The sequence below is a fragment of the Stigmatopora nigra genome, chromosome 16, assembly GCF_051989575.1.
Source record: "Stigmatopora nigra isolate UIUO_SnigA chromosome 16, RoL_Snig_1.1, whole genome shotgun sequence".
Lineage (NCBI taxonomy): Eukaryota > Metazoa > Chordata > Actinopteri > Syngnathiformes > Syngnathidae > Stigmatopora > Stigmatopora nigra.
The window spans coordinates 2,394,261-2,419,904 of NC_135523.1; the positions used below are offsets into that span (position 1 = coordinate 2,394,261).

Consider the following 25,644-nt stretch of genomic DNA (forward strand, 5'->3'; position numbering starts at 1 on the left):
AAAAAACTATAGGGAGCAAATAAAAAGTGCAAAGATGGCTTCCCCCACCCTGATGGAAATAAAGACCCCCATGCTGTGAAGGGGCAATTGGAGCAGATCGGTCCCCGCTAACTCTCAGCTGTGCTTATGCTAAAGGTGAGTGGGCTTGTGGGGGTCTCTCCATGACAAAAGATGGCTTCCTAATTCACCACCAGGACATTAAGAATAATGCAGTGGTTTTTTGTCGCTGTAGATGTTTAACGCTGATAACTGGCAAAGTAGTGTGGTACCATGCAGAGAGAGGGAAGGATGTTTAACATGAACTCTCCATCTCCATACGTGCTTGTGGCTTATGGGATTGAGGCATTTGGGGTCCTGTTAAGGGGGTTGATTGTCATGTATGGGCCTTACTATACTATGTCGTTTTTTTAAAGAGTAAAGGCCTTACTATACTAGGTCGTTTTTTAAAGAAATAAGCCTTACTATACTATGTCGTTTTTTTTTCTAGACAAAAAGCCTTATAATACTATGTTGTTTTTGAAGATAAAAAGCCTTACTATACTATGTCGTTTTTGGAGATAAAAAGCCTTACTATACTATGTCGTTTTTTGAGATAACAAGCCTTACTATACTATGTCGTTTTTTGAGATAACAAGCCTTACTATACTATGTCGTTTTGGGAGATAAAAAGCCTTACTATACTATGTCGTTTTTGGAGATAAAAAGCCTTACTATACTATGTCGTTTTTGGAGACAAAAAGCCTTACTATACTATGTCGTTTTTTAGGTGAAAAAAGCCTTACTATACTATGTCGTTTTTGAAGAGAAAAAGCCTTACTATATACTATGTCGTTTTTGAAGAGAAAAAGCCTTACTATACTATGTCGTTTTTTGAGACAAAAAGCCTTACTATACTATATCGTTTTTGAAGATAAAAAGCCTTTAAAGGCTTTTTAATCACAAAAAAACGACATAGTATAGTAAGGCTTTTTATCGCCAAAAACGACATACTATAGTAAGGCTTTTTATCGCCAAAAACGACATACTATAGTAAGGCTTTTTATCGCAAAAAAACGACATACTATAGTAAGGCTTTTTATCGCAAAAAATCGACATACTATAGTAAGGCTTTTTATCGCAAAAAAACGACATACTATAGTAAGGATTTTTATCGCAAAAAAACAACATACTATAGTAAGGCTTTTTATCGCAAAAAAACGACATAGTATAGTAAGGCTTTTTATCGCAAAAAAACGACATACTATAGTAAGGCTTTTTATCGCAAAAAAACGACATAGTGTAGTAAGGCTTTTTATCGCAAAAAAACGACATACTATAGTAAGGCTTTTTATCACAAAAAAACGACATAGTATAGTAAGGCTTTTTATCGCAAAAAAACGACATACTATAGTAAGGCTTTTTATCGCAAAAAAACGACATACTATAGTAAGGCTTTTTATCGCAAAAAAACGACATACTATAGTAAGGCTTTTTTTCGCAAAAAACGACATAGTATAGTAAGGCTTTTTTTCGCAAAAAAACGACATACTATAGTAAGGCTTTTTATCGCAAAAAAACGACATAGTATAGTAAGGCTTTTTATCGCAAAAAAACGACATACTATAGTAAGGCTTTTTATCGCAAAAAAACGACATACTATAGTAAGGCTTTTTATCGCAAAAAAACGACATACTATAGTAAGGCTTTTTATCGCAAAAAAACGACATACTATAGTAAGGCTTTTTATCGCAAAAAAACGACATACTATAGTAAGGCTTTTTATCGCAAAAAAACTGACATACTATAGTAAGGCTTTTTATCGCAAAAAAACGACATACTATAGTAAAGCTTTTTATCGCAAAAAAACGACATACTATAGTAAGGCTTTTTATCGCAAAAAAACGACATACTATAGTAAGGCTTTTTATCGCAAAAAAACGACATACTATAGTAAGGCTTTTTATCGCAAAAAAACGACATACTATAGTAAGGCTTTTTATCGCAAAAAAACGACATACTATAGTAAGGCTTTTTATCGCAAAAAAACGACATACTATAGTAAGGCTTTTTATCGCAAAAAAACTGACATACTATAGTAAGGCTTTTTATCGCAAAAAAACGACATACTATAGTAAAGCTTTTTATCGCAAAAAAACGACATACTATAGTAAGGCTTTTTATCGCAAAAAAACGACATAGTATAGTAAGGCTTTTTATCGCAAAAAAACGACATACTATAGTAAGGCTTTTTATCGCAAAATAACAACATACTATAGTAAGGCTTTTTATCGCAAAAAAATGACATACTATAGTAAGGCTTTTTTTCGCAAAAAAACGACATAGTATAGTAAGGCTTTTTTTCGCAAAAAAAAACGACATAGTATAGTAAGGCTTTTTATCGCAAAAAAACGACATAGTGTAGTAAGGCTTTTTATCGCAAAAAAACGACAGTATAGTAAGGCTTTTTATCGCAAAAAAACGACATACTATAGTAAGGCTTTTTTTCCGCAAAAAAAACGACATACTATAGTAAGGCTTTTTTTCGCAAAAAAACGACATAGTATAGTAAGGCTTTTTTTTCACAAAAAAACGACATAGTATAGTAAGGCTTTTTATCGCAAAAAAAACGACAGTGTAGTAAGGCTTTTTATCGCAAAAAAACGACATAGTATAGTAAGGCTTTTTATCGCAAAAAAACGACACTATAGTAAGGCTTTTTATCGCAAAAAAACGACTTACTATAGTAAGGCTTCTTATCGCAAAAAAACGACATACTATAGTAAGGCTTTTTATCGCAAAAAAACGACATACTATAGTAAGGCTTTTTATCGCAAAAAAACGACATACTATAGTAAGGCTTTTTATCGCAAAAAAACGACATAGTATAGTAAGGCTTTTTATCGCAAAAAAACGACATACTATAGTAAGGCTTTTTTTCCGCAAAAAAACGACATAGTATAGTAAGGCTTTTTTTCGCAAAAAAACGACATAGTATAGTAAGGCTTTTTTTTTGCAAAAAAACGACATAGTATAGTAAGGCTTTTTATCGCAAAAAAACGACATACTATAGTAAGGCTTTTTATCGCAAAAAAACGACATAGTATAGTAAGGCTTTTTATCGCAAAAAAACGACATACTATAGTAAGGCTTTTTATCGCAAAAAAATGACATACTATAGTAAGGCTTTTTATCGCAAAAAAACGACATACTATAGTAAGGCTTTTTATCGCAAAAAAACGACATAGTATAGTAAGGCTTTTTATCGCAAAAAAACGACATAGTATAGTAAGGCTTTTTTTCGCAAAAAAACATAGTATAGTAAGGCTTTTTTTCGCAAAAAAACGACATAGTATAGTAAGGCTTTTTTTCGCAAAAAAACGACATACTATAGTAAGGCTTTTTATCGCAAAAAAACGACATAGTATAGTAAGGCTTTTTATCGCAAAAAAACGACATACTATAGTAAGGCTTTTTATCGCAAAAAAACGACAGTATAGTAAGGCTTTTTTTCGCAAAAAAACGACATAGTATAGTAAGGCTTTTTTTTCGCAAAAAAACGACATAGTATAGTAAGGCTTTTTATCGCAAAAAAAACGACATACTATAGTAAGGCTTTTTATCGCAAAAAAACGACATACTATAGTAAGGCTTTTTTTCGCAAAAAAACGACATAGTATAGTAAGGCTTTTTATCGCAAAAAAACGACATAGTATAGTAAGGCTTTTTATCGCAAAAAAACGACATACTATAGTAAGGCTTTTTATCGCAAAAAAACGACATAGTATAGTAAGGCTTTTTTTCGCAAAAAAACGACATAGTATAGTAAGGCTTTTTTTTCGCAAAAAAACGACATAGTATAGTAAGGCTTTTTATCGCAAAAAAAACGACATACTATAGTAAGGCTTTTTATCGCAAAAAAACGACATACTATAGTAAGGCTTTTTTTCGCAAAAAAACGACATAGTATAGTAAGGCTTTTTATCGCAAAAAAACGACATAGTGTAGTAAGGCTTTTTATCGCAAAAAAAAACGACATAGTATAGTAAGGCTTTTTATCGCAAAAAAACGACATAGTATAGTAAGGCTTTTTATCGCAAAAAAACGACATAGTATAGTAAGGCTTTTTATCGCATATAAACGACATACTATAGTAAGGCTTTTTATCGCAAAAAAAACGACATAGTATAGTAAGGCTTTTTATCGCAAAAAAACGACATACTATAGTAAGGCTTTTTATCGCAAAAAAACGACATAGTATAGTAAGGCTTTTTATCGCAAAAAAACGACATACTATAGTAAGGCTTTTTTTCCGCAAAAAAACGACATAGTATAGTAAGGCTTTTTATCGCAAAAAAAAACGACATAGTATAGTAAGGCTTTTTTTCGCAAAAAAAACGACATAGTATAGTAAGGCTTTTTATCGCAAAAAAACGACATAGTATAGTAAGGCTTTTTATCGCAAAAAACCGACATACTATAGTAAGGCTTTTTATCGCAAAAAAACAACATAGTATAGTAAGGCTTTTTTTCGCAAAAAAACGACATAGTATAGTAAGGCTTTTTTTTCGCAAAAAAACGACATACTATAGTAAGGCTTTTTATCGCAAAAAAACGACATACTATAGTAAGGCTTTTTATCGCAAAAAAACGACATACTATAGTAAGGCTTTTTTTCGCAAAAAAACGACATAGTATAGTAAGGCTTTTTATCGCAAAAAAACGACATAGTGTAGTAAGGCTTTTTATCGCAAAAAAAAACGACATAGTATAGTAAGGCTTTTTATCGCAAAAAAACGACATAGTATAGTAAGGCTTTTTTTTCGCAAAAAAACGACATAGTATAGTAAGGCTTTTTTTTTCGCAAAAAAACGACATAGTATAGTAAGGCTTTTTATCGCAAAAAAAACGACATACTATAGTAAGGCTTTTTATCGCAAAAAAACGACATAGTATAGTAAGGCTTTTTTTCGCAAAAAAACGACATAGTATAGTAAGGCTTTTTTTCGCAAAAAAACGACATAGTATAGTAAGGCTTTTTATCGCAAAAAAACGACATAGTATAGTAAGGCTTTTTATCGCAAAAAAACGACATACTATAGTAAGGCTTTTTATCGCAAAAAAACGACATAGTATAGTAAGGCTTTTTTTCGCAAAAAAACGACATAGTATAGTAAGGCTTTTTTTTTCGCAAAAAAACGACATAGTATAGTAAGGCTTTTTATCGCAAAAAAACGACATAGTATAGTAAGGCTTTTTATCGCAAAAAAACGACATACTATAGTAAGGCTTTTTATCGCAAAAAAACGACATAGTATAGTAAGGCTTTTTTTCGCAAAAAAACGACATAGTATAGTAAGGCTTTTTTTTCGCAAAAAAACGACATAGTATAGTAAGGCTTTTTATCGCAAAAAAAACGACATACTATAGTAAGGCTTTTTATCGCAAAAAAACGACATAGTATAGTAAGGCTTTTTTTTCGCAAAAAAACGACATAGTATAGTAAGGCTTTTTATCGCAAAAAAAACGACATACTATAGTAAGGCTTTTTATCGCAAAAAAACGACATAGTATAGTAAGGCTTTTTATCGCAAAAAAACGACATAGTATAGTAAGGCTTTTTATCGCATATAAACGACATACTATAGTAAGGCTTTTTATCGCAAAAAAAAACGACATAGTATAGTAAGGCTTTTTATCGCAAAAAAACGACATACTATAGTAAGGCTTTTTATCGCAAAAAAACGACATAGTATAGTAAGGCTTTTTATCGCAAAAAAACGACATACTATAGTAAGGCTTTTTTTCCGCAAAAAAACGACATAGTATAGTAAGGCTTTTTATCGCAAAAAAAAACGACATAGTATAGTAAGGCTTTTTTTCGCAAAAAAAACGACATAGTATAGTAAGGCTTTTTATCGCAAAAAAACGACATAGTATAGTAAGGCTTTTTATCGCATATAAACGACATACTATAGTAAGGCTTTTTATCGCAAAAAAAACGACATAGTATAGTAAGGCTTTTTATCGCAAAAAAACGACATACTATAGTAAGGCTTTTTATCGCAAAAAAACGACATAGTATAGTAAGGCTTTTTATCGCAAAAAAACGACATACTATAGTAAGGCTTTTTTTCCGCAAAAAAACGACATAGTATAGTAAGGCTTTTTATCGCAAAAAAAAACGACATAGTATAGTAAGGCTTTTTTTCGCAAAAAAAACGACATAGTATAGTAAGGCTTTTTATCGCAAAAAAACGACATAGTATAGTAAGGCTTTTTATCGCAAAAAACCGACATACTATAGTAAGGCTTTTTATCGCAAAAAAACAACATAGTATAGTAAGGCTTTTTTTCGCAAAAAAACGACATAGTATAGTAAGGCTTTTTTTTCGCAAAAAAACGACATAGTATAGTAAGGCTTTTTATCGCAAAAAAAAACAACATACTATAGTAAGGCTTTTTATCGCAAAAAAACGACATACTATAGTAAGGCTTTTTTTCGCAAAAAAACGACACAGTATAGTAAGGCTTTTTATCGCAAAAAAACGACATAGTGTAGTAAGGCTTTTTATCGCAAAAAAAAACGACATAGTATAGTAAGGCTTTTTATCGCAAAAAAAAACGACATAGTATAGTAAGGCTTTTTTTCGCAAAAAAACAACAACATCGTATAGTAAGGCTTTTTCAACCTAAAAAAATGACATAGTATAGTAAGACATTTTCAACCCCTCAAAAAACGACAAAGTATAGTAAGGCTTTATTTTTGCTAAAAACGACATAGTATGGTAAGGCTTTTTCTCTTCAAAAACGACATAGTATAGTAAGGCTTTTTCAACCTAAAAAACTACATAGTATATAGTAAGACATTTTCAACCCCTCAAAAAACGACATAGTATAGTAAGGCTTTTTCTCTTCAAAAAAATGACATAGTATAGTAAGTCTTTTTCAACCCAAAAAAATGACAGTATAGTAAGACTTTTTCAACCCCCAAAAAAACAACATAGTATAGTAAGGCTTTTATTTTGAAGACACTGTGGCGCAGAGGTTAAGTCACCAGTTTCCCGTCCAGGAGGTGTGGGTTCGAATCCCGGTTCGGACACATTTTCCCTTAGTTATTTCTGTGGACTTGTAGTCAAGACACTGAAATGATGACGAAGGAAAGTGTAGTCACTTGGGTGGCGCAGAGGTTTGTTCACAGGACTCCCGTCTGGGAGACCTGGGTTCGATTCCCGCTGCCGTCGTTTGGCTGAAAATAATTGGAAAGAAGAATTGGTCAATGGAATAAGAAGAAGGGGGAAAAAAAAAAGAAAAACTTTTTAATTCTTATTAAACACTGAGTCATACTTTTCAGCAAAAGGTTATATTCCGAACTGCCTTCGGCAGTTCGGAAGACACTTGATGGACCTGTATGTGCGAAAGGCGTTCTCGGGTCGGCCTTCGGCCGACCCTCGACCGCTTGCTTGGTCAGTGAACCGCCGACACCGGGAAGCGAACTCACGTTCTCTCGGTGCAAAGGCGAGTGTGCAACCCACTACACCAACTCGTGCCCCACTTATACAAGGGTGTTGAAACGTTTTATCCAAGGAAATGGGGTGAAACACTTAGTCATTTTTTGACTAAATGTTTCATCCACCACTGAATACTTATACTTATACGTTAAACACTTAGGCAATTGTACTTATTCTTTTACCTGAACAATTGTGGGAAAATCTTTGCCTGCACTGGGAATTGAACCAGGGACCAAAGAGTTGGCAAACTGATGACTTAGCCACTGGGCCACCACCTTCTGAGAGAAAGAAGTAGTACTTGTACTTTTATCCTTTCCATTTACCTGAATAATATTGTGAAAATCTTTGCAGGCACTTGGATTCGAACCAAGGACCATAGATGTGGAAGACTGATGACTTATCCACTGGGCCACCACCTTCTGAGAGAAAGTTGTAGTACTTGTACTTTTATCCTTTCCATTTACCTGAATAATATTGTGAAAATCTTTGCAGGCACTTGGATTCGAACCAAGGACCATAGATGTGGAAGACTGATGACTTATCCACTGGGCCACCACCCTGTGAAGGTAAATGGTAGTACTTGTACTTTTATCCCTTTCATTTACTTGAATAATAGTGGGAAAATATTTGCATGTACTTGGAATTGGCTACTTATGCATTGTCATTGAAAGCTTTCATTATGGAAAGGGGTGAAACACTTAGTCATTTTTGTGACTAAATGCTTCATCCACCGGGAATTGAACCCAGGTCTGTCCGGTGAAAGGTAAGTGACCAACCAACTTCACCACTTAGCTCGCTGCCGAAACATGGTAATTGGAAGGTTTCATTTAAGGAAAGGGGCGAAACACTTAGTCATTTTTTTGACTAAATATTTTATCCACCAACACTGGGAATCGAACCCAGGTCTCTCCGGTGAAAGGTAGGTGACCAACCCACTACACCACTTACCTCACTACTTATACATGGTCATTGGAAGCTTTCATTCAAAGAATGGGGTGAAACACTTAGTCATTTTTTTGGACAAAATGCTTCATCCACCAACACCAGGAATCGAACCCAGGTCTGTCCGGTGAAAGGTAGGTGACCAACCCACTACACCACTTACCTCACTACTTATACATGATCATTGGAAGCTTTCATTCAAGGAAAGGGGTGAAACACTTAGTCATTTTTTTGACTAAATGTTTCATCCAACGATACCGGGAATCAAACCGAGGTCCCTCCGGTGAAAGGTAAGTGACCAACCCACTACACCACTTAGCACCATACTTATACATGGTCATTGGAAGCTTTCATTATGGAAAGGGGTGAAACACTTAGTCATTTTTTTGGACAAAATGCTTCATCCACCGACACCAGGAATCGAACCCAGGTCTGTCCGGTGAAAGGTAGGTGACCAACCCACTACACCACTTACCTCACTACTTATACATGATCATTGGAAGCTTTCATTCAAGGAAAGGGGTGAAACACTTAGTCATTTTTTTGACTAAATGTTTCATCCAACGATACCGGGAATCAAACCCAGGTCCCTCCGGTGAAAGGTAAGTGACCAACCCACTACACCACTTAGCACCATACTTATACATGGTCATTGGAAGCTTTCATTATGGAAAGGGGGTGAAACACTTAGTCATTTTTTTGGACAAAATGCTTCATCCACCAACACCGGGAATCGAACCCAGGTCTCTCCGGTGAATGGTAAGTGACCAACCCACTACACCACTAACCTCACTACTTATACATGGTCATTGGAAGCTTTCATTCAAGGAAAGGGGTAAAACACTTAGTCATTTTTTTGGACTAAATGCTTCATCCACCGACACACTTAGTCATTTTTTAATGATAAAATGGTTCATCCACCAGTTTGTCTAAAGTCAGCAGCCACTGGGATTTCGAACCCCGTCCTGTACACACGGTAGTCAGGTGAGTTAACCTCCATGCCAATTGGGCACAGCCAAAAAAAGTTTTTTAAGGTGGGCAATCTAAACAAATGACCGACCCCTCTGATTGGCTCTTGGTTCCACAGAAGCGACCCCAAATCAACTTTCAACCCTTCCACCCCCCCTGTAACAAACGTTCTCTATCTCTTCTCCCTTTTTTTTAAAGCACTCCCTCTCTTTTCTTTTAACGACTTTGGTGTTGCCGGCCGGACGACTTGATTAAGACTGTGGCAGGCAGTTCCAGTCTCTACCCCGCTGACGAATGACTCTCCAGCTTATTAACTCCACCCCCCTTTCGCCGATCAATAACCGTGGGGAGGGGAGGGGGGGGGTGATTAGACGGTGCAGCCAATATGGAGAGAGGAGTACAGGTGTATTGATTGGGATGGATTAGGCTCAGTTGCAGGAGGCTTAAAAGCTTCCTTTTTTTTACTATTTTTTTCGAGGTACTGATACATGGAAATAGGACAAGAAAAAACAGCAGGGCAACGACTGTAGATGATTCATTAAATTAATGATTTTTAATTTTGCGATACTTGATTTAGTGAATTTTAAGTGAGTTCTTCTTAATAGTCAATGTTCTCTTTTTTTGGTTATTTGGGTGAAGAAAAATGGTAAACAAAATGTATGGTTTAGTTTATTTTGAAGCAGTTCGCTACATTTATTTACTTTGAAATGGTTAGGGCAATTTAAGATAAGATAATAGTAAATATTTGGTTTATTTTTATTTTTTTGATTACAAAAAATAGGCGTTTTTGGTTTCTGATAATTATTGACTTAATTTAGGATTGTTTAATTTTATTTATACTTTAGTTTTATTATTTTTTAATTAAAAACTGTATTCTCCAAAAAAATGTCAAAAAAGTCTATAATTATTTAGTTTGAAAAGCTAAAAATTGTAAAAAAAATAAACATCCCTTTGTTTACCCCTTTTAAAAATCGAACATTTAAAATATTTCTAATTCAACAACTAAAAAAACCTCCAATTAAACATCTGCCTTTGTTTTTTGCGACCAAAAAAAACCTTTAAAACATCTTCCCAATCCGCTATTGTATTTTTCTAATGCCCATTTCCACATAAAACTCAACATTAAACTATAAAACTAAACCAAATTCCATTAAAAAAAAACCTTTTAAAAGACACCCAATTGCGCCATTGAAATTTTTGCGGAATAAAAACTAGCAAAAGCCGGCAGCCTACCGTCCGTCCCCTTTTACTGGTCTCGGGAGATGTCCGGCAGAAAGGGCAGATGAGTAAAGGTCAGCAAAAGCTGGACTCCCCCAGGGACGTCTTCTCCGCTCCACTGAGGCTTTTCAAAAAAGGCGGCTCATCATCGAAGATCATTTTCTCCGAAAAACCACGTTCCGTCGCCACCAAATCCTCCGCGTCGCAGATTACGTCTGAAAAGAAAGCATAGGGGGACAAAAAAAAAATAACTAAACACACAATAGCCTTCATTTCTCATTATTGATTTAAAGATTCCACCAAAAAAACAAAGTCTTAAGTCATTAGAGCGGGTTTTTAAAGGACACCTTGAAATAGGCCAAAAAAAACGTATCAGAAACTAAGTAATTTTCGAATATGGCTTCTTAAAATGTTAACAGTATTGTCCAATATTCAAGCTTTTCAGAGAAATTGACTTAACTTTTTTTTTTACAGAATATATCATGGAAGGACATACCTGTGTTTTGAGGCTTTTTTGTGGGTCTACTTAGGATAAACTTGTCTACCAAATTTCTTGTTGCTAAGTTAAATTGTTTTTTTTGGGCTGAATTTTTATCTGAAAATATGCTGTTTTTGAAGATTTTTTTGTGGTTCTACTTAGGATAAACTTGTCTACCAAATTTCTTGTTGCTAAGTTAAATTGTTTTTTGGGGCTGAATTTTTTTTTATCTGAAAAACATTTCAAATGAATGAAAATATGCTGTTTTTTAAACATTTTTGTGGTTGTACTTAGGTTAACGTGTCTACCAAATTTTGGGTTTCTAAGTCAAGTAGTTTTTTGGGGCTGAATTTTTATCTGGAAAACATTTCAAATGAATGAAAATATGCTGTTTTTTAAAGATTTTTTGTGGTTGTACTTAGGTTAGACATATCTACCAAATTTTGGTTGCTAAGTGAAATATTTTTTCAGGCAAAATTTGTATTTTTAAGCAAAATATCCCTTCAGAGTTTCAGTCTTTGTCTTCTGTCTACTCTCAAATGAATTTCATGTTCCTACCATGGCTACTTTTACTTAAATCTCTCAAAATGGCCACTTGGAAAATAGTCAAAAATATAAGCGCCATAAATAACAAGCCTTGTTTCTCCTTTGTTTGTATTTAAGGTCAAGCAAGTAAAGCCCAGCACATAAAAAAAGGTCCTTTAAGACGACACGCATCATTAACGTGAGCAACCTCCATTTCCAAGCCATCGATCTCCGAGTCGCTCAACTTTCACGACAAAAAGGACAACCGAACTCAAGGTAGGCCAAACGTATAAACGCGAATACAATTACACACAACCTACTCACTTTTTAAACAAAAACAATCATCCTAAAGATTAAAAATAAGCCAATTTCCAACCCAAACGCCATTTTTTTCGTCCTCATAGTTTTCCCAAGTAACTTAACCACTCACATCGTACATTTTTAAACAGAACGGATATCATAATAACCATTAAGAGTCATGTTTTTGAAAGAAAGTACTCGCACTTAGTGGCTACATTAAATCCCCGCAAGCCAAACTTGTCTCAAGTGCAGAAAATTAATGTCCACCTCTGCACTTTTTACCCGTTTTTTTTCCGTTTTGCTGCAATGTACATTATGAGAAATACACAACGGCTTTTACCGTCATTTGCGACCACTCAATAGCGCTTTCGTCCTTGGATGTATTGTTTTCTATTATCTCGATTTTTTTTTGTTTTAATTAAATGCGCTGATGGAGTTTTTTGGGGTGGGTGGGGAGGGGGGGGGGGTAAAGTGTCACTTTAGGACGCTAATGAATTGGCGCTATGTCTGGCGTAGGAATCAATGCGGCTGTCTGTACGGGCCGGCATGAATCAGATTGTTTCAAAAAGAAAAGGCATCAACAGATCAATGGTGGCTGCCATGTTGATGCTGACTTGACTCCAATGGGTAGAAAGGCCCACCTTGCGAGCCGGGGTTGTAATACTAACCGCTACAGCATATGGCGGGGTAAAAACATGGTGGCCGCCCGGGACGATGAGTAAACATGCACCAGAATTAAAGATTAGGGTGAGGATTTCAAAAAGTGTTTGGGGTTTTTGAATTAGATTGTAAATGAGTGTTTAAAATTGGAGAGGGGTATTAATTGGGGTTTAAAATGCAGTTTTTGATTACAAAATTGGGTGAGGCTTTTAAAGTAGGGTTTAAAAAAGTGTTTGGGGTTTTAAATTTGATTGAAAATGAGGGTTTAAAATTGGAGAGGGTTTTGAATTAGGGGTTAAAATGTAGTTTTAGATTTTAATCTTTTAAAGTAGGGTTTAAAAAACTGTTGGATTTCGATTTTGATAGAGTTTCAAAGTAGTTTAAAAAAATGTTTTTAGAGATTATAAACTAGGCTTGTAGTTTCTAAATAGCCAGAATTTGCGTTTTTAAATTAATCTTGATTGCATTTTTTTAATAGAACGCCTAATTACTATTATTATTTTTAAAATAGTTTTTAGAGATTGTAAACTAGGGTCGTAGTTTCAAAATAGCCAAAATTTGCATGTTTAAAGTGAATCTTGATTGCATTTTTTTAAATAGAACACCTAATTAATATTATTATTATTATTTTATAGATAACAATTTCAGTAATTCCAGCTTTATCGCCCACAATACAAATCCCCATTAACAAATAACTAATGTCCCAAATGTCTAACACTTAAGCTAATCATTTGTAAACAAAAAAAAATCCACCTAAACTAGCACTCAAATATCCAACGTGAAAGCAAAGAGCGCCATAAAAGTCCACATTCTCCGGCCGGCCCCTTAACTGAAGGGTCACGGGGAGGGACGTCGCTATCGGCTGTCAAAGCTTAAACCTTAATGGACGTCGGCAATCCCGACCAATCAATGCGTCCCAACACGAAGCTCGCATTTCCGACCGCACGCTAAGTCGGGTTTGACGTCCTCGGGAGCTAGCTGGCTAACGCTAAGCTACAAAACCCCCATAAAGTAGCCGTTAGGGTACATTAGAGGAGTCATGAATGTTTTAGGGAGGATAAAAGGAGGCATGGTGGCAACCTTAAACACTTCAGGATACTCTCACCTTTAACCTTTGCTCTCCCAGGGGGCGGGTAGTCACGCTCGACGATCCGCCCGGCAACAGAGGTCAAGTGGATGCTTTGGCAGATATAGCGTGATTAAGACGCAAAGTTGTGTGAACCCTGACATTGAACCAGTGGTTTAGATTGACGTATGTTGATCTCAATTGGAATTTGATGCCTTTTTAAATGACAGCTGATTCATGGTGGCCCAATCAAAAATAGGCGAAGTTAAAGTTGGGTTTTTTACAGTGCTTAGAAAATGTATTATACAGTCAATTGGAATGATTCCATGTTTTAATTTACTTATTTATCTTTTAAAAAAATGGAATGTATTTTTTGGAGCTTGCCTGTATATACTGCAAATTATTTTTGAGTTTACTAGACTTTAGAATACCTTAAAATGTTGTTACAAAGAGAATATAGTGCTTTTTTAAAACTCTATTTAACAATAGAATATAGTACTTTTTAAAAACTAATTGAAATGAATAGTGCTTTTTAAAAACTATTTAAAAAGAGAATATAGTGCTTTCTAAAAATATTTAAAGAGAAAATAGTGCTTTAAAAAACTATTTAAAGATAATATAGTGCTTTTTAAAAACTATTTAAATAGAGACTATAGTACTTTTTAAAACTATTTAAATAGAGAATATATTGTCTTTTTAAAACTATTTAAAGACAAAATAGTGCTTTAAAAAACTATTTAAAGATAATAGTGCTTTTTTAAAACTATATTTAAAAAGGATAGTTAAAATGATAGTACAATTTTTTACAAAATAAAATCAACTACAATTCTTGAAGCCATTTCTCCAATTGAAATGTACAATAGCACTAAAGCTCGCCAAATATTTTGTCAGGGCACGTGAGGGCGCTTGAGTCAAGGGGTTTAGCCAGGGTGGGTGGGATTAGCTACTAGCCAAGACAACGTCGCTCACCCTCAATTGAGCCACTTTTCCGTTTAAGTCTGATAGCGAGGAAGCCCGTGTGGCAACAACCCGAATGACAAAAGGTACGCGAGACCCCGGGCCGCATGTCAATGGCTACGGCGCCCCCGTGGGACTACGCTGGATCCTCATGGTGGCCCCTGTGGAGCAGAGTGAGGCCATCTGCCTCCTTCTTCTTGGGAGTCAATCCCAGCTAAGTAACACATGTGGAGAAGGGGGCTAAAGGGGGTTAGGGGGGTTAGGGGGCGGGGCTACTTTACAGTCAATTCCTTTGGAATTTTAGCGACAAAAAAGTTGACATCCAACTGGGAGGTCTTGGAATAGGTTGAAGAATAGATGTGGCTAATGCTAGGTCGACGTTAGAAGGGGTTGTTATACAACCTGCTCTTCACAGAGGATGAAGAATATATGTTGGTATTGTTGCAGAGGTCCCAATAGGAAATATTAATGTTTGGGTAGTGTTATTGAGGGCTAAAAGAATGTTTTTTAGGGGTAAATGCTGGAAATTTAGTTTGAGGGGCCTTAATCCGGCCCCAGAGCCACGAGTTTGATAGCTTAAAGTCAGCTAGACATGTGGTGACAGAGTGCTAGGACAGATGTCCATCAGGACGCTTTTGTCATTCATTTGCTCCATTGGGACTTGTTTGAAATGTACAAAAGCATTAACTGAAAAAGCTAGTTGAAATAATGGCGGAAAGTGAGTTTTTTTTTGGTTTGTTTTTCCTGTAAAACAGACGCCATTCATCGTACTAGGATTTTTTTATTATTGGTTATTAGTCCAAATTATAAATAAGGAAAGACGTGAGGGTACAATCATCCCACGTGATAAATTAGCAAAATAAAATTAGCTTAGTTAATAATCATTAAAATGGAGGCGGAGCATTTCTTCACAATTCACGTCACAAATCACATTGATGACTCATTAAATAGACTGTTTCTAACAACTAAAAATGTAGCTTTAAACCCTTTTTTAAAATAGAAAGAGAAGAATAAAGTAGCTTTAATTCCACGGACGATATTCCTGGTTTAAAAGACTTACTCCGGCATAGCTTTGGAACTTTAATTCGTTGTCTCTTTGTATTTTTGCACTGTCCAAAATTGATTCCTTCAATGGGCTACTTCCTGGAGGGAGAATTGAGCTGTCCGAGATTTGCCTGTCTAAAAAAGTAGAAGGAGAAAGAAATAATGTATTGTTGTTAAGTTAATTGGTTGACATTTGTGGGGAATTTAAGGGTTGAAATGGTGGTTTTTAGATGGTTTTTTGGGTGTTTTGAATTAGAAAAATGGAGTTAAATGGCTTACTTTTGTGACTTTTGGCGTGGTTGTGGAGTTGGTGTTCTTCCTGGAAGGAAGAGCCGCATAGGTCGCAGGGGAAGGGTTTGTCCCGGGCGTGGGTTCGACGGACGTGGCTGTCGTGGGCGGCGTGGGAGGCGAAGGCCTTCCCGCAGTGCTTGCATTTGAACGGACGCTCGCCAGAGTGTTGGCGGATGTGAGTGCGTAAAATGCTGGACGCCGTAAACGCCTGCAAAATAGATTAAAATAACAAATATTGTTCAATTTAAATGTACTGTACAACAAAATTAATATAAAAGTCCAATTCAGTTTGAGGGAATTCAAACATGATTTAAATTTTAATTATTTTTTTGTACAGGCAATAATAAATGCTCCAAAAAATATATTCCTTTTGTTTTAGGTGCACTCTAAAAATGAAAATAATATGGAATTATTCCAATAAGCTTTTTTTGCAGTTTAATGTCTCTGATTTAAAACAAAAAAAAACACTTTTAGCCATTTAAATGCTATCTAAAAACAGAGCGATAAATGGGAGGCGACATTTTCACAAAACATTCTTCGAGTGCGTTCAAAGAAAAGAAGGAAGCGTGTCGACGCGCGCCAAAGCAGACAAAAGAGACAAAAAAAAGGCCTTGTGCTCGTAAATTGGACAAACAAAAGGCCGGGCGTGCATCTGGCCTGACATTAGCATGGAAGCGTGTGGCCAAAGTGTGTAAAGCCCAATGGAAAAATGGCCGTAGTAGTCGTATACTAGTAATAGTAGTAGTATATTTGCTTTGACTCACCTTGTTGCAGTAGACACACTTGTAGGGACGTTCTCCCGAGTGGACTCGCATATGTTTGTTAAGACTGGACGACTGGGAAAAACTTTTTCCGCACACAGTGCACTGTAACATAGAAAATACATATATATTTTACTATATTTGTACTATATTTTTGCATATTATCCTGATGGGTTTATTTTGTCATTGTTATAATGTGGCTTACTGTGCAATAGTCTCAATACTGTCTTAGCCCATTTATTTAATATTGTATATTCCTGTTTCAAAATGCATATTTTTACAGTATAATTACAGTCCAGTATTTTGGTAAATTATGATAAATTTTTCTGTCAACTAAAATTCCACCTACATAATTCTAAATGAACGATGATTTATATACACATTAAAATTTAGTTATAAATTTGAAAAAAAAACTATTACAAATTATTTTTTACACTGTATTGAAATATTAAATAACACTAAACAATTATCATCATTTTAAAACTGTTCTTTCATCCCTACAATAATGTATTTTAACCCACTCTTAATTCTTCCTTTGACAACTTTCCCGACGTATATTCTTTATCCTCAGGGAAGACAAACGGCGTATATTCTTTATCCTCGACGAAGACAAACAATTGAAATACCTTATGCGGCCTGTGCTTTTCATGCACATGCAGAACGTGAATTCGCAGTCGGTCCCTCTTCTCAAAAGAACGGCTACAAAGATGGCAGGGGAACTTGCGGTCGCCGCGGTCCACACAACGCGTGTACTTCAAGTGCTTATCACGATAGTACTTGTAGGCGAATACTTTTCCACAGCGATCACACTTGAAGCCTTCACCGGAATCTGGAATCAGAAAACCCCCCAAAAAGTTGAAGAATTCCCCAATCCATCACCACCATTCCTAATCACGCACCTTCAACCGGAGGCACGGCCTCCTCCGCCTCATGCCTAGCCCTGAGCGCCAACGGGATGCCCAAAAACTGCACATATCCGTCCCCGTACCACACCAAGAGCTCCCTCCGACCCCGAATCTCCTTGCAGGCCTCGTAGAAAATCTGTCCCTCCACTTGAACCGCCGCCAAATTCTGTTCATCAGCGAAACGAGCGCACTTGACCAATGACATCCAGTTGCCCGAGCCGCCTCGGCCGTCCACGAAGTGGCTCAGACGGCCATTTTCAAACACCTGAGTGGAAAAATGTGATGAGATGGTGGCGCCGGAGACGGCGAGATTGAACCTACCTCCCACATGAGGGTGTTGTCGTCGTAGGTTTTCATCTCGCTGGTGTTGACTAACTTTCCCGGGAAGGGTCCAAAGCGAGTACCTTTGGGAACGTTGCTTTTGGCGGAAGTGAAGACGCCGCAGTGGGAGACGCCGCCCCACCATGCTTGCACAACACTTAGGCCTTATGAAGAAGAGAAATATTAGATGTAAAAGATGTAAAAGATGGCGGTAGGAGCTATTTCTCACCTTCAGGAAGGTCCAGGGCCTCCTGGTCCGAAGGGAGGATGTGACATTCTGGAAGGGAAATCACATTATGGTTTTGGTAGGAATTATTTCATTGTCATCATGTATATTTCCATATAATTTTTTATAAATATGTTAAATGCACTTTATTAATTTGAATTTTCAGGTAGGCCTCAAAAAGAAGATTGAAATGAAAGGTTGGTTGTTTTTGTTTTATAGTCGTTTTAGTTATGTAATGCTTGATTATTTTGGCTGTCGTTATTTGTAATTAGTGTAAAACTCTAATAAAAATAGTTGGGGAAATAAGAGGGGATGTGAAGTAATTATTTGGTTATTCCTAATGTATTTGTTTTCTTTAAAATGCACTTTGCTTGAATGAGGGTATCGTCATTTTTCTTTTACAATTGCAAGGGATATTAGTAATTGTTTGATTTGGATTTAGTAATGAAAAATGATATTACATTCTAATAAGACATTAAAAAAATAACAACAAAACATTAGGGAAAATAATACTTCATTACATTAATTGTAGGCTTGAATTATGATTTAAAATAATGTCTTAATTTTTTCTTGCATCAATTTTACTCATTTAAAGTTTATTTTAAATAGCAAATATTGGGTAAAACAAACAATGAAAAATATGTAAGGTGAGTTAACATTTACTTTCAAATTTCATTGTTATTGTTTCACTGTAAAATATCTAACATTGTACATGCACGTATAATAATACTAATACTTTTAAAATTCTCCATTTTTTTACAGTTGTCCCCTGAAAGGGTTAACGTGACAAATTAGGAAATGTTTGCACCTGGACTTTCCGGAAGTTTCAGCCCCGAAATGGCGTGTCCTCCTCCAACCTCGGGCCCCGCTGAGTAGCCATACAACACGGCGAATAAGTCGTCCTCGCTAAAGTTAAAGCGGCCCTTTTTCTCCGGGGAAGACCCGCCGCCGGCCGAAACCGACAGCGGGCCTCCGGTGGTGGCGTGCAGCGTCCCCTCCGCCTTGGACGGACACGGCGGCGGGTGTACTGGCGGCGCCAGGCGGCCGAAGTAAGGTAGCCCCGGGCCGGCTAAAGCGTGCGCTAACTGCTGCCGCTGGGCGTAAGGGTTAAGTACCAAGGCGGAGGCGGCGTTAGACTTAAAGGGCTGGAGGAGGCCGGGAGTCCGAGGGAACAAGTCCACGTAAGGATGCGGCTCCGGGAAGAAGCCCCGGGCGGTACTTGTCTTGAGCATGTCCGCCTGGAGGCTCCTGTCCCTGGGCACGGGAGCGAGGTTGGACAGGGTGAGCAGCATGGGGAACTGTTTTTTTGGGGGGAAAATAAATTGGAACAGCAATTTTAAATGTAATATACAGACAAAATTAATATGTACAAATAATATATATATTTTTTAAAATAGATAGGAAAAAATTGTGGATATGTCAATGTAATATTATGGCATTGTTTCATTATTTGACTTTAGTATTCCATTTTTAAACTTTGTTTCTATAGAATTCAAATGTGTCTGAAAACAACATTTTTTTTCTATAAACTAGACATAACAATTGTAATGTTTAACCCAGATGTTTTCTCCATCCTATTTAGATGCTGTTTTGTACTGTGAATATTGTTGCAGTATAGAAAGATGTCTTCATACTTATGTTTTTTTTTTACAGAAGGAACCTTGAAAGAAGAAAAACTGAAGAACATCACAAAACATCACAATGCCTTCGAGTTCTTCACCTCATCCAAAGTCAACTGAGAATTTCATCCCATCTCTGAGTGAGTCATTTCAATTCAATTGAATTTAGGAAGCATTTCGCATATTGTAAACAAAGAGATAAAAACTAGGGCTCTAAAATAGTTTCAAAACCTCCACTGCAGAGCAATTTTTTTTAGGAAAACTTTCTAAATAGATTTCAAAATCCCCATACATGAGTTACAACAACCACCCAAATAAAAACCTTACCTTAGATTACCTTATCTTGCGGCCAAATTGAAGATGTTCCGAAGGGATAGTCTTCTCCAAGTGAGATTGCAAGGATGTCTTCTCCTTCCTATTGACAAAACAGCGCTCATACATCTCAATAATACCTTGTGTTAGCTCTCTCTCTCTTTCTCGCTCGCTCGCTCGTTCTTAGGGGACGACCCACCCGCTTAACTTGGACAAATTTACATGCGGAGACCCTTCAGGCCCCCCCCCCACAACAATTGATCTTAGCTCAAAAAAGCCACTGCGGAAAGAACAACAATGTTAGTCTTAATGCCATCAAATTATTGGAACTCATTCACTGCCGTTGACTGCGATAGACGTCAAACTTATTCCAATGTTGTTATTGCCGATAGATGTTAATTCCTCATTTGATTTAGCCTACAGAATGAACTAAACATTTTTAAAAAATTCATTTAAAAAATAAAAAACAATCTTTACTTCAAATTAACCAAACACCAATAAATTAAGAGAATAGTTCTTTCAACTTTGTTATAGTACAAAAACAAATCCAACAAAAAATAATTAAAACAAAAATAGAAACAATTAAAATAAAAAGAAAATTAACAATATTTAGTCATTATATTTTTTCAAATAATTTAAACAAATAGAGAAATCAAGCCCAAAAATATTGTTCTGCTTTTTAAACTAAATAAAAACATTTAAAAAACTAAATTTAAGAAAAAAAAATCAAATAAAAACAAAACAAAAACTACCAAAAAAAACATTAAAAATAATCATTTCCTTAAAAAAAACTAAACAGACAAAATATTTAACCTTTTTAAACACGGAATGAAAACATAGCAGAATATTTGCGATAAAGTCTAAAAAATAAATAAAAACATTTTAAGACCAAAACTCAGTGACCTCTGACACCCCCCCTCCCCCGTGTGCCCCCACCAAAAAGTCACCAGAGTGAAAAATGTCAATAACAGAATTCTTTATTTACAAGGCAAATAGCATCAGCGAAGCCATATTAGTTCACAACTTGCATAACTGTAGTTTTTAACTTCTCCTGTGGTTTGACGTTACTTTTGCATAAAACGCTCTTTCACCCTCGCGCGCACAAACATACTCGGGGTACAAAGGCGGTAATGTGGGTGGTACAGTGTGATTCTTGTCAACAAAGTGGAACGCATTCAAACCGGCTGTGGAAAAGCAAGGAAAAACAACCAAAAAAACCAAAAAGATAACCCAATATAATACATGAAATAGCGCTTCCTTGCGAGTGATGATGTGGCACCCGCTTTGCTTTGTACAAGTCATTTTACAAATGTATACACACGGCCACGTACGTATTATACAAGAGCGCACGAGATCTAAGGCATTACGCTAGCTTTTTTTGTTTTTGTTTTTTTTTGATGCGAGGAAAATTGGCAGATTGTACAAAAAAAGGGCTTTAAGAGGAGGATACGTTGTCGTTTTGGGAAAGTTAAGTGATCGTTGCATCTGCTCATGGCTTATCCGCAATCTTTGGAAGTCATTTTGCAACGGGCTAAAGTGGGATTTAAAAAGGGCCAAAAAAATGGCTCAAAAAGGCGAAATTGATTCAATCAGAAACGGCGTTTGTTCTCGGGTAAATTAGCTGCTTTTGTACTTAAAAATTTGATAAATAATCGTCAATCTTTGCAAAATATCCCCAAAAAAGATGAATTAGATGTCGAGAATTGTCAATGGTGGGCAATGAGTTCAAGTTAATGCGGAAATTTGACAATTTCACCAAAAAAAATGATAAAAATAAATCCAATCGTAGAAAAAAATACAATAAAATATAAAACAAACACTGTCTCTGATTGGACCCTGTTGACCTGACATCATTGATTTTTTTAGCACAAATGTGTAAAAACAAAAAATAATAACTTTAAATTCCAAATTGATGTTTTTTCAATGTATTAATTTTAGCTTCTTTACAACCTTTTTTTAAAATAGGATTCAACTGTAACATAAAAACAGTCATTTAAAACAAAACAAAAAAGTAAATACAATATGTGGGCATAAAATATACAATATTAAGGCTTAACTATCCTTTAAAAAAATTGTTAAAATGGCTAAAAAAAATCTACACACCCTTGTTTAAATGCTCCATAAATGCCATAACTTTAATTTAAAAAATTAAATAAAATATCAACTTATTAGAAGAAAAATAACTAAAATTATTGTTAATATTTAAGATATCTAAATAACAAAAAATAGGCACTTTCCCATGGGTGTGTAGACCTTTTTTTATCAATTCTGTTTGCATTTTTGTGTTAAAATGGATTTTTTAAGGCTAAAATGATAGAAAGACGTCCTTAAAATGGATTGTTTACCGTTTATACTTAATGTAATTGGGGGAAAAATAATAAACAAAAGCTTTTTTTAGTGAAATTTAACCCTTTAACCTGCAGTTGGAGGATTGCGTCTTGGCAGTTAGTAGTTCAAATGTCAATGTAGCATAAATTTGCCTTAAAAATATTGACCAATAACGACAGGCCCTGAAATCTTAACCCATACAAAAGTTTTTTTTAGCTCCGAACAAGTGCCTGAGGACGTTTCAAATATGGCTGTCAGTTTGAAGAGCCTCGCTGCATAATCCAAAAAACTTGTGTTTAAAAACAGCATTAAAAATAAGGGCCTTTTAACACTGGGATTTTTCCTGCCATTTTTTTTTTAGGAATCTGTACAAGAATTACAAAAAAAAAAGTTATTGCTCGTTTACATGACACAAAAAAATGCACCTAGCAGCTTGTATTGAACAACATAGAAAGCTCCTTTTCTTTTTTTTTGTATGGCTGTGTCTACGCTAAAGCAACAAGCGGCAATATCTGTACATTTTATAGAAAGAACACCCAGTTTTAGTCTCACCCTGCTCTGCTTTGTACCGTCGTACCGAATGTGGTGAAAATAGAAAAAACGGGGGTGAAAACAAAATTAGGGGGTGAAAACAAACACGCAAGCAAATAGGGCGGACTTTAAAAACCAAAAAAAAACTAAAACAAATCAAATAAATAGACAAAAAAAAGTAATTACTTATTGTTATGTACAATTCATTCGATTTTGGACTTTTTATTTCTTTAAAGTCTCTTAAGTCTCAGTTGCTACGAAGATAAAGCCATCTACAGGAATTCAAGAAATCTATACAGAAAAATAAAACTTAATTTAATACACTATATAAACCTCAAATCATTCTTCTGCAGTGTTTTTTTTTTGCCACTACTTCAACCTCACCAATAATAATAATAATATTAATTATGGTCATACAATAAAAGGAACCGTTTTAAAAAGGCAAACCCAGCTCAAGTGTTTTTTTTAGTTTTAATCTGTGAAAAAAACGACCGTACTGATTGGTTTTTCCTCTTTTCTTGTTGTTGTTGTAGAATAATGGAGAGATGAGATTGTAAATAGCCGCAGTCCGCTGAGAGGAATACATTCATCGGGACAACAAAAGAAAAGCAACAAAAAACAACAACGAACCTGGCGGTGGTCCTCCCGTTCAATACAGTAAGTCACACTACGGTGAATGCACACAGAAACCTGGCTGTATTTCGTCTTTTTCAGGGCTGTGGCTCGTCGCTTACATTTGCACACCATTTTTGTTTTTCCTTTTCTTTCTCTGAAGGTCCAACTCAACACAAGTCAACAGTATTTCTGCAAAAAAAGAGAATAACAGCGTGAAACGAGGCACTAATGGGCAAAACAAAGGTAAATAATTGACATAATGTAAGTGCCGATATGTTTCTATTGTCCAATCCGGACAAAACCACTTGATTAAATATTGATGGGCTTTTATTGGTGGCCCTAAAAGCTCGGTGGTGGTGTGGAGTTGTAGTTTAACGATAGATGACGAGTGTTTTTTTTTACCTGTTCTTGTCCTAGGGAGGGCAATCCGGGCGACGACATGGACGACATCTGTCCCATTTGCCCCATTCCGGGGACGCCGTTGTACATGCTGCTGTTATTCTGCTGTTGTTGCTGTTGTTGTTGCTGCTGCTGGGTGAACTGAGGGGACGCCTGTTGTTGTGAGAACATACTGAAAGACAGGAAAAATACAATGTCATCCATTTTTACTTGCTGTTTCTTTCGTAATGACGTTTTTTGACTGTATTTTTAGGTGCTGACCTGTTCCCCTGCGTCCAACCGTTGATGTCAGGTGCTCCCTGGAAGGAGGCAGCGCCCGGGCCCTGTTGCATCATGGCCGACGGCTGAGCGTGCGCCACGCGTGGGGATAACAGCGGACTGGGTGGTGCGCCAGGACCCCCGAAACCGACTTCTGCTTGCTGGCTCATACCTGTGACCGTAAGAATGACACTAAATATTTGTTTTTTTTGTAGGGTGTTCTGTAAAAGTTAACTGTGGGTTAGGAAGGAGAGTTTGGGGTTGGGATAGGGGGTGTAGATGTAGAATTTTGTTTTATTTAGACTAATAGGGAGCGATTTGTTGTACTATACTATGGATGTGAACTTCTGTATGGGTAAGTATGCATTTAGTGCACCCTGGCGGACAGAAAATGTAGCTAAGAAAACTTAGTCATTGTCTTAGGAGCATATATATCTATACTAGAATAAAAATGGCTGTATTCTTGAGTAAATGTTCCCCAAGAAAGTTAGTTATGAGTTGAAAATAGTCTGATTCAAAATGTTTATCTTTATTTTTATCCATTGCAGCATTAGAAGACCAAACAAAGCATGGCGACGGCAAAAAGGGACATGCGTGAAGGGAAAGGCAAGAGGTGGTGAGTAGGGGGGGGTTTGTAATGGCGGTCTAGCGGTAGCAGTACCTGAGTTGGGAAACTGAAAGGCACTGTGTTGTATTTGGGGGCTGAGTACAGCACCCCCATACTGTCTGCTCATCATATTTGTATTTGCCATCATCAGTTGTTGCTGGGTGGAGGAGGAGGAAGAGGAGGAGGAGGAAGAAGAGGAGGTGGTGCCATGCAAGTGGAGCTGGGGATTGACGGCGAGGGACGGCAGGCTGGGGGAGGACAGAGGCGAGGACGCGGAGAAGGGGCTGCTAGGAGGAGGTGGCGAGGACAGGCCTGCTGCTGTTGTGGAGGTACCGTAGTTGGGCGGGTAGGGGAACTGCTGGGGGTTGCCCTGGGGGATCCGCGGGTTGCTCATGTTGGGCGGCAGGTTGAGGCCCTGCGCCCGCATGGCCATGCTCCGTTGCTGCTGTTGCTGTTGTTGCTGTTGCCGTTGCCGGAGGGTGTTGCTCAGCAATTCGCGGTGACGTTGGGCCAACATCTGGGCGTTGATGCTACCCTGCTGCGTGCGGATAGTTGCCGTGAGTGTCAACCCTGCCGCAACCAAATGTCGGCGATCTTACCTGATTTGGAGCGTTGGATCGGAGAGGTAGGTTCACATTGGACACGTTGCTCATCTGGGACATCATTGGCTGTCGGTTCTGTTGGGAAATTGCAATAAAAGTCAACAAAATTGCCATTTTTCTTGTCTGTGTATGTTACTCATGATAACATTACTGCTATTTTTCAATAAAAGCCTATACATAAAGCAAAAACCAATGTGTCATTTTTCTAAACCTTTATTTAAAC

At 36.6% G+C, this 25,644-nt stretch overlaps 2 protein-coding genes and 1 long non-coding RNA gene across 11 annotated transcripts in view; 1 reads left to right on the plus strand and 2 right to left on the minus strand.

Moving 5' to 3' along the window:
- LOC144209467 (uncharacterized) lies at positions 1–25,600 on the plus strand. Of its 3 annotated transcripts, XR_013329139.1 has the most exons (12): positions 1–135; positions 7,839–7,916; positions 7,980–8,053; positions 11,758–11,895; positions 18,913–19,431; positions 19,804–19,909; positions 23,474–23,597; positions 23,716–23,798; positions 23,973–24,115; positions 24,208–24,392; positions 24,761–24,828; positions 24,971–25,600. It is a non-coding gene; the product is annotated as an uncharacterized LOC144209467 (long non-coding RNA). The 3 variants fall into 3 exon arrangements; XR_013329138.1 differs by lacking the exon at positions 7,839–7,916 and having other exon boundaries at positions 7–135; XR_013329140.1 differs by lacking the exons at positions 1–135; positions 7,839–7,916; positions 7,980–8,053; positions 11,758–11,895 and adding an exon at positions 18,316–18,347.
- Positions 10,641–19,442, minus strand: prdm14 (PR domain containing 14). 2 transcript variants are annotated; one of them, XM_077735783.1, is made up of 9 exons: positions 18,959–19,442; positions 18,154–18,201; positions 17,925–18,088; positions 17,598–17,868; positions 17,325–17,527; positions 16,702–16,803; positions 15,926–16,145; positions 15,663–15,781; positions 10,641–10,831 (listed from the first exon to the last, which is right to left on the minus strand). In XM_077735783.1, exons 1-9 carry the CDS (start codon positions 19,440–19,442, stop codon positions 10,826–10,828), a joined length of 1,617 nt encoding a protein of 538 aa, XP_077591909.1. In that variant the 3' UTR covers positions 10,641–10,825. The 2 variants fall into 2 exon arrangements, with proteins under 2 accessions (XP_077591909.1, XP_077591908.1); XM_077735782.1 differs by lacking the exon at positions 10,641–10,831 and having other exon boundaries at positions 15,368–15,781.
- The window catches only part of ncoa2 (nuclear receptor coactivator 2), a 29,429-nt gene continuing 24,825 nt past the window's right edge, over positions 21,041–25,644 (minus strand). For 3 of the 6 annotated variants that reach the window (XM_077735779.1, XM_077735775.1, XM_077735777.1), the window contains 5 exons: positions 25,419–25,496; positions 24,874–25,354; positions 24,216–24,384; positions 23,958–24,126; positions 21,041–23,744 (listed from right to left, as the gene is read on the minus strand). In XM_077735779.1, coding sequence (XP_077591905.1) covers positions 23,733–23,744; positions 23,958–24,126; positions 24,216–24,384; positions 24,874–25,354; positions 25,419–25,496 — 909 coding nt within the window. In that variant the 3' untranslated portion in view covers positions 21,041–23,732. Of the gene's footprint in view, positions 23,745–23,957; positions 24,127–24,215; positions 24,385–24,873; positions 25,358–25,418; positions 25,497–25,644 lie in introns of all 6 variants that reach the window. The other 3 variants (XM_077735781.1, XM_077735780.1, XM_077735778.1) reach the window with 3 other exon arrangements.